The 9,190-nt window shown below is 43.5% G+C and overlaps 1 protein-coding gene across 2 annotated transcripts in view; it reads right to left on the minus strand.

Moving 5' to 3' along the window:
- Positions 1-75: 75 nt before the first annotated feature.
- The window catches only part of TTBK2 (tau tubulin kinase 2), a 220,708-nt gene continuing 211,593 nt past the window's right edge, over positions 76-9,190 (minus strand). The window contains exons 11-12 of one of the 2 annotated variants that reach the window (XM_019519087.1): positions 6,294-6,403; positions 76-5,188 (exon numbers count right to left, since the gene is read on the minus strand). In XM_019519087.1, coding sequence (XP_019374632.1) covers positions 5,148-5,188; positions 6,294-6,403 — 151 coding nt within the window. In that variant the 3' untranslated portion in view covers positions 76-5,147. Of the gene's footprint in view, positions 5,189-5,853; positions 6,404-9,190 lie in introns of those variants that run through there. The other variant, XM_019519088.1, reaches the window with a different exon arrangement.

A 9,190-nucleotide genomic window follows, 5' to 3' on the forward strand; every position in this document is an offset into this window, starting at 1 on the left:
GTGCGAAAAAACCAGGGAAGCATTTCCAAATTCCCCCCCCTTAATTCCCCGGTCCCCCCCCCCCCCCCAGGGTGGGGGGGGGGGGGAGTAAGACTGATCTTCAGGTAGGAAGGCAAGAACATTTAAAGTAAACTGTATGTACCTATGCATTATCTTAAGATCCATGGTCCATAAGACTTGTCCTTATATGTCATTCTCAGCAAAAAAAATGAACCTCTGTCCCTTTTCCAAAGTTACTGATTACTGAAAACTGCAAATGCATTTGCAAATCTAACTAAAAGCAAAGTTCTCTGTCTAGTTTATTTATATTGGGTGCATCTACATATTGCCATATGGCAATGTTGATATGGCACTATACTTTAGTACTTTTGGAAGTACTAAAGCATGGAGCAGTAATTGCTCATACTGCGCCCTGCACACAGCAAAAAATTTGATTTAGCCACTATCTTGCCATAGCAGTGCACTAAAACGGGAGCACACTACAGTGATGTAGCTGCTGATCATTTGTAGACCCATGTGTGATCACTATGTCACCGTAGTGTGCCACAGTGCATCACTATGGTGATGTGGGGCAACTTGTAGAAGCATTCCTTGTGTATGCCCCAAAGAGGTACAAGAAAGGATTAAGTACTGCTCTACAAGTTGTGGTAATAGCAAGGACCATTCAAATCTTTCAGCGCCATTAAATAGAGAAGGCATGGTTAGATGCTACAGGTTGGTTAAATTCCAGGCTGCCAACTGTGGATAGTGGAAGCATAGATAAAGAACTAGTCATCTGAACAATAAAGTGTACCTTTTGTGCCTAGTCCTGCAAGGTGAATGCCCTCTCTCATTGAAGTCAACAGAAGGTGAGGACATTCAGCACCTCCTCACAGATTAGCTTTGTAAGAAAACAAGAGTATTATTTTATACACTAGTGACAGGAAACCAATTGGTGTATTCCTCCAATTCATTTTTGGAAGGTTCAGTCTGTCACAATGAGGAAATGCAAAAACAATGTTTTTAAGTGAAACAAAAGGAAAGAAATATATTTAAAAATATAGGCAAGTTAGAGGTTCTTTGCCTCTAACTTACTTTTTTAGAAACTGAAATAATCATCCTCCGGCAGCTCTTCATTGTTATATTGACACTGCTACCAAAAGTCATGTCCTCTAGTACAGTGGTAAAAAGGAACAATCATGGAAAAGGCCACATGTTTACAGGAAAAAAAGAATGTAGTGTACAGTCTAGCCTTGCCCACATTCTTCTTTACAGGAAAAGAATTACACTCTTAGCAGCATTACAGCCCAGTCATTTCCACACGATGCATAAAGAATATGAGAATTTTGCCCGAGAAAGGATTGTAGGATCAGGCCTGCCATTTGGAAGAGGGCCAGTGATGGAATTATGCCAGAGCTGAAGACTGGTAAGTTCAAAGAGGAATTCAGAATAAATGAAAGTACACTAAGGCCTCAAATAACTCTAGCAGCTGAAGTCTAACAAACAAAGAAGCAATGACTGAAGCCATTCCCGCACACTTTTATGAACTACCTTCAAAAGACCAAGTTTAATATCTCCCCGATATAGTTTACGTCACATAACCCTAAGCTATGTAAGCAATGCAGGTCTTAGAACTCAGATCGTAATTAAGAGTGGTTTTAAGCACATCTTAAAACACATTGGACAAGATGTTGCCCTGTGGCACATGAGTGTTCTGTGAGGTGTAGGCATTAAAAGCTTCTCACCCATGCAAATAACATTGGCAGATTCTGTCCTGCAAGTTCCCAAAGGTGACTGCTGACTATTGGGACCTCCAGCTTGTAACTGTGGCAGGGCCAAACACTCTTTTCTTAGAGCAGCAGTGTGAACCTAGCAGCATATTACCCATGCCCACCTTAAGCCATCCTGTCCTACTCTAGTGGCAATGCTCTCTGTCAACTCTAGCACAACATATAACTCTTCAGGTTAGGGCAGGATTTTTCTTATAATTAGACATACTGTCAATTTATACCATTCAAAGATTTTACCAATACTACTGTACATTTTTAAGACTGTAAACTAAACACACTCAGTCGTGCAAAATAGCAGCACAAAAATCTGTTGTTTGGGACTGAAGTATCATATGTTGTTGGGTTTTATTGTACTTAATATATTAAGGGGCCCATACTGACAGCTGTATCAAAATGCTCCAAAGCATTGGCCATGCAGGAAGGGGCAAATTCTGTCCTCTGCCTAGACTTCATGTGGGTAGAAACACCTCCAACATTAGGAGAATTGCCACAGTTTGGGAGCACATGGGAGACATTAAAGAGAAATTCTGCAGAAGGAGCCTTCAAGACTTGTATATCACAGCTCCGGGCAGGTGCTCCTACATAACTGGAGATTATAATGGAAGGAGGGGGTGTGATGAGCCATATGGTTCCACTGACTAAGAACTGTGTGTAAACTACTGCAGCCTATGCAGAATAGACTACAACTGCTTTCAAACCTAGAAAGGAATCTCTCTCTCTGTCTGCCTGTCTTGCATAGGTCCCCTCCACAAAGCCATTTACTCAGTTTGCAAAGTGACCAATGATTTATCCTTTTATGTTTTTAACAACTGGAGTTAAATGCATAATAATAATGTTTAAATTGCTGGCATTAATTCTCTACAGGGTCCTTGATGATGAGAGAGGCCCCTAAAATATTGCAAGGGTAACAATGATATCAGGTTTGATTATTATTGCAGTTTCATATGCTAATGGCTAAATTAGTTCATAATACTAAATTTTGTGAACTTAATGGGGCAAAAAGGTGCCACATAATCCAAAAAGTAGAGGAGTGAGGGGGAAGAGTACAGGATAGGATAGAACAAACATGTAATGCTGCTTCCATTAGCAATTCAATGGCTTTCTAACCAGCTACTGAATCAGTGCTGGTCACCCAAATCTGTAGTACGCCACTACCAGGAACATGTTATTCTTTTCCATGCATTGTACTGAAATAACCATGAGTATCATTATTTGTTTTAACTTTTATCCCCAGTCTGACCTACTTCCACTCTTGTCATTGGCAGGAAGTGCAAGTGTACTAATGTATTTTGACAACACCTACGTTTTCTGGGGTTTTGGGAATAATGTGCAACAATGGTATCTTTAGTTTCAAGAAGAGGGTAGTAAAGCTTCTTTATATATTATGTTTATATTATGTTTCTCCTCACTGCTAAAACAAATTATTCCTACAATAATGGTGATTGCCTGTTTCTGGACACCACTATGTCAGGATCCAGAAACACTTTAATTTCCATACAGGGGAAGGCCATAAAGCCTGGACTGCCCCCAGTAAAGTCCATGGCAAAAATAACCTCAGTGAAAGAAAGAGATCCTAAAGACCACAGTGAATGCTCTTCAGAAAAAAATGAGGAAAAACATGAACTGCCTTAGGAAGCAGTATATGCAGGCCCTGGGGAAAGATGTGTATTTTGGGATACAACTCTCTTTACTGTGTACCAGAAATAAATAAGTTAAGAAATCATAAAGGGATTGATTTTTTTTTGTCAGTTTTATCTGTTAGATATTCATTAATTAGCACTGCTCCTGTGTCATAAGCAATATTGGAGATGTAAAACTCACATGGTAAAATAAAAACCAGTAATCACAAATCCTATCTTGGAATCAAAGATACAGTGCCTTCGAGTCGCTGTTCCTGTTTCACATAGAGACACACACACGAAAATATAAATAAAAAGGAAATGCTGCAAGGCAAAACACTGGCTTGCTGAGAAATCACCAACCCTTCAATCCCATACTGAGGCGTGATGGCTGTTAGACTTTGTGCATGCCAGACAACTGTTTTCAGGAAATGGGAGATGCAATGTCAAGAGATTCAGGCACACAACAGAAATCAGAACTGCATCAGTTATGGTCCATAAATTACAAATGAAGAATGAGAAAGAGTAAGCGAGTTTATATAAGCATATGTATATATGTATATATATATATATATTTATAAATATTTATATTATATAATTTACCATGAGGACATGCAATTATTAGTATAGCACCTATTATACAATATAATACAAAGAAATAGGCCTTTCCAATGGTACAGTTTCTTCAAAAAAAGCAGGTATATCCTACCTATTGCATTCCTCTGTAGTGCTTGAAACCTGAATGAAATTAAGGTTCCACACTGTGCTACATTACTTACGGGAAACAATATACATGTTAATAAAAAAAATTCCAACACAATCAGACAGAACAAGTGAAATTCAGTGCAGCTCCAGGACAGCTTTGATGCAGCATTAGAGACGTGTTAGCTCAGAGAAGGAATATTCCCTTTTGAATCCAAAGGTATTCGTTTGGCAGCAAACAGAGGTTAAATAAAAAGCACAGATGCTGGCTGAAGAGGCATATGGCTACAGCAAGCAGATCAGTAACTAACAAGGTTCCCACACATCCAGCATCTCTGAGATACATAGTATTAGGGATGCTGGCTGCATCTTTTTTATGCTTACACCTCTGAGTTTTACTATTCTGACCTACTATTCCATTTCTGAATGTATTAAAAGCTGCTGTACCTCTAAGTGTCCTACAATGATCCTCTACAGCATGAGTGATTATTAAGAGACATTAAATAAAGTTTGTTTGGGGCAACTAAATACCATGGACTTTATTCCACAGACAATGACACAAAGCTTCTCAGGGACATATGGGCAAGGGGAAGACAAGAATGACACCAAGGAAGTTGTCTAAGATTTGTTTTCTTTATGGTTTTGATGCCAAACAATCTCATACAGACTCTGTAAGAGATGGAAGTGAAGGCCTATTTGCTCAACTATAAGCCCCCAAAGTCTACAGATCCTGCATTTGCCTTTTAGCCCTAAAAACAACCTACATTTCATCTTTATGAACTAGAATTATAAGGTAAAATGTTAATCAGAGTTTGTAATTGTCTCAATTCCTCAACATTGTTATTCCGAGTTTGATGTTGAGAGTGACATTGTGAATAATGCCAAATGGCTTAAGTGTACCATTACTAATGTGAAAAAGGGCACTCTCTTGTAAGCAAATAAGCTTGTAAACAATTACCACACACCTGACCTAACATATACTGCACAATATTGTAAATCTGCAACCGTCCTCTGGGGCGCAGACTTTTCTTTCCTTCATCCAGATCTCAGACTGGAATTACTGCTTCCAGGATGCATGCCAGGAAGGAGCACATGGTGCTGGAAGGCAAAGTTAGTACAATTGAAGATTAAGTTCTTAATGCCCTGCAAAATATTGCTACAAAAACTCTTCTGGGAAGTGCTAACATTCATTTTTAACATGTCATCAGTGTAAAAGAAGGGGTAACGTTTGTTATTTTTTTAGGTAGGGAAATGCGCGCCACGGGAGAGGGAGAACAGAAAGGGCACTGAGTTGACTTGGAAAAAGACGTGCACAGCCTGACACTGAAAAGATGTGCAAATCAGAAATATCAGTTGTCCAAATAATGTGCTTATTTAAAACTTTACAAATACAGGCCTCAGCAGTCCCCATCTTAGAGGTGGTGGTGTCAATGTAGAAATAAAAACTCACGTTTCAGGTTCTGTTACATATTCTTTTGAGACATGCCTTAAATAATTAGGCCAACTCTCCTAGCTAAGCAAAATAAAAATAAATAATTAAAAAAAAAAAAGTTTTAAAACACTCACCTTAGAGATATTTTTAACATTAAAAGTTTCACATATCTTAGACTGTCCTGACACAGTCCTCTTCCCTCCTCCCTCTCCCACCCTCCGATCTGCTTGCTGCCTGTTTTTAGGCAATGCCTGGCCACTCATTTATACAGTATGTCTTGTCATAAGGAATTTATTATATGGTTATTTTCTTTTGAAAGCGAGGATTCAACATTTTTTTTAAATACACAGTACACAGACACAACATGCATCAGATTTAGGAGGAGGCTTTTACACCTGTCAAGGCCCAGTTCCTATCTGCTAAGTTTACTGGTGGATTTGCTCTTCCCTGTCGGGGTTTTAGTGTTGGGGGAATGATGGTAAGAACTGCTAGATCCTTTCAGACCATTCTTGCTTGGTTTACTGCAGCAGTGATCTTGTTGGCAGGATCTCCTAGAAGATGAGGAGCCTGAATGGCTAGGAGGTGATTTACTCCTTCCAAGGTGTGGGGATGAACTCCTCTGATCATGGTGAGGCCTCCCAGCCCGGGATGGTGAAGAACTGGCAGTACGGGGTAAAGAAGAGCTCCTAGGGGAGGCACTAGGGCTGCGTTGGGGGATGACGGGGCTTTTGGGTGGTGTTTTGGGGCTATGTGGAGATCCTGGACTCTTACACTGGGTGGAACTCCTTTGTCTTTGAGATCCATTCTGAAGGATTTGAGCCAGACGAGAGATAAGGTCTGAGTCCGAGCTGCTACTCCCAATGACTCTGTACCTGCGTAACCTTTAAAAGAAATGAAATAAGATTATTTCCACAACTTGGTTCTGCTTTCTCCACTACTGCTCACCAGGGATCCTGGTTTTCTCTGTTTAAAAATCACAAATTCTCTGATTTAGCCAAAACAGAAAAAAATCACAAATTCTCTGATTAAAAAACGCCAAATCCATATTTTTCCATGATTAAAATGAAATGCCACTATATACATAGGTATCAGCTGAACACAATGTTTTATTGATATATTTACAAGTTTAAAGCAATTTGGAAGCCAATCAGTGCCTCAATCCCTATAATAAAATAAATTATAAATACTTATAACTTTTGGCGTTTGATTTTGGGTTTTTTATCATGGAAAATAAGAGCTCCCCCTGCCCCCTTTGCTCATTAGGATATGGGTCCAACTGCAGCTGTCCCCCAAGCCATCTGCTTTGCGGTACTGAGCAGCCCTAATATGCTGGTGCCCTGCCTATGCCATTGCCCTTCAATTCCCACCCACATGCCCCTGATCCTGCCATGGAGCTCAGCTCAGCGGCAGGAGGCAGAGCACAGCACTGGCTCTGCCCGCCTCCTGCCGCCAGGCTGAGCTCCATGGGGCTGTGGGCTGGGCTGGGTTGGGTGCCCACCTCCCGCTACCGGGCTGAGCTCCATGAAGCCCAGCGCTGGATGCAGGCTATGCCCAGCGCTGGTCTCAAGCAGCAGCAGCAGCTTCCCGTCATCCAGTGCAGATCCAGGGGCCTTCACCCCTGGGAGGAGTCTGGCACAGCCCTGCACCCTCCCAGGGGTACGGGCCCCCAGATCTACGCCTGGATCACAGGAGACTGCTGCTGCTGCCTGGGGCCAGTGGCAGCATCTGTCTTCCCCGGCACTGGGTGCAGCCTGTGCCCAGTGCCGGTCCCAGGCGGCAGCAGTCTCCTGTCATCCAGTGCAGATCTGGGGGCCTGCACCCCCAGGAGGAGTCTGGCACAGCCCTCCCAGGGGTGCAGGCCCCTGGCTCTGTGCGCCAGATGACAGGAGGCTGTCACTGCCAGCAAGTGTCTAGAGTTTTGCTTTCAAGACTTTGAGGTGCAGTTTTCAAGAAACCTCTGTACCTATCTCCTTGAAACTTGGCAGGCTTCATGTCCTCAGAAGGGGATACCATCCCTACAATTTGCATCTGAATCAGGCAACAAATGACAACGTTTTAGGCATTTTCATGATTCCCCATTATAGCCTATGGGTGAAACATCAAAACGCGTTGAAACAGCGAAACAGTTTCAACGAAACAAAGTTGGACAGTGCTTTGAAACAAAATGAAATGACAATACGAACACTGTCCCTTTGAAACGGCAAAATGGACGTCAAAACAAAACTATGGTATTTCGTACAGCCCTACCAGCACGCAGGATCCAGTGTCGCAGGGAGAAGCAGGACCATGACTTGCTGCCACGAACCCTGCGCTGCCACAGCCAGATGCCCTCTGCACTGCCATCCACCCTGCTGCCAGGTGGGCAGGGGAACCTCGCCATGACAGCGTGGGACTCCCAGTGGTGATGGCATTGAGCTTTCCTGCCCCACCCTGTTCTGCACTGCCATGCTGGGTCCCGCCCACTGGGCTGCAGAGGCCTCAGGGGGAGGGCAGCTGGTTATGGAGCTCCGAGTCCACAGTGTGCAGCCCGCCCCAGCCCTCACCCCACGCACACATCTGGGGGGGGGGGGGCACATGCCCCCATGCCTCCCCCCAGAAGTGCACACAGCAGCAGAGAGCCAGCCCCACTCCCCCTGCTGCCTGGACAAGCAGCCCACAGCTCTGTCCCGCTCCCCATCTGAGCCCTACAGCTGCACATTCTAACACCAGGCCCCAAGTCCCATGCACTGCCTAACTCCCTCCCTCTTTTGCTATGGGGGCCTCAATTCCCACCCCCACCTGTGCCAGACTTACCTGCAGAAGCTCTGTAGGCTGCCTGGAAGCCATGTGCACAGGTGCATGTGCACTTGCACATGATGCCCCCTGCCTGACCGCCTTCCCCCCACTTCCCCCAGCTCCTTGCAGGCTGGAACTTTGCAAGCCTGCAAAGAGAAACCCACCATTTCCTGCGTTTTTCACCTGAGAAAATCCATGTTTTACCACATTTTACCATGGCAAATGGAAAACCCGGATCCCTGCTTCTCACATACACAAATACAATATAAACAGGAACTAAAGATGATACTAGATGGAGGTGCCGAAGTGCACAGACAGTACTTGTCCAGTGACACTGGAAGGAGTGTGAAGAGGACAGTGCTTATCCACTCCTTTTAAAAGGAGTAGTGTAGACCAATCCTGCCAACCAGCACAGAAAAGAGCTGGGCCATGTTCCTGTCCCCTCATCGCCCTGCCAATTTCTTTCAAAAGGTATTGCAGTCTTGGTGGCCCCAATGCTTCCCTTACTCTTGTAGTCTAGAGCAGGGGTGGGTAATTATTTTGGCTGGAGGGCCGCTTAACAAGTTTTGGTGAACTGTGGAGGGCTACAAGGGTAGCTCCACCCTTTGACAGGTAGCCCGCCCCCCTGGTTGCTATCTTGTGACCAGAAGTCCCACCCCTAACCCCTGACCTTTGTCCCCAGAAGTCCCTCCCCTTGTCCCTAGAAGTACTCCTTTTGGGAGATTGCAATCTTGGAACCAGAAAAAAAAAATTAATTATGTACTAAAAATCAAACATCTATTATAGAATATTTTATTTCAAAAAATATTTTTGTCCCAATTTGTGTGTTTGACTAGTGTGTATAGAGGCAACTGCATAATACTCTTACTCTTATATATTGGGGGGGGGGGGGG

This window comes from Gavialis gangeticus, unplaced genomic scaffold (genome assembly GCF_001723915.1).
Source record: "Gavialis gangeticus isolate Ggan-Ray unplaced genomic scaffold, GavGan_comp1, whole genome shotgun sequence".
Classification (NCBI taxonomy): domain Eukaryota; kingdom Metazoa; phylum Chordata; order Crocodylia; family Gavialidae; genus Gavialis; species Gavialis gangeticus.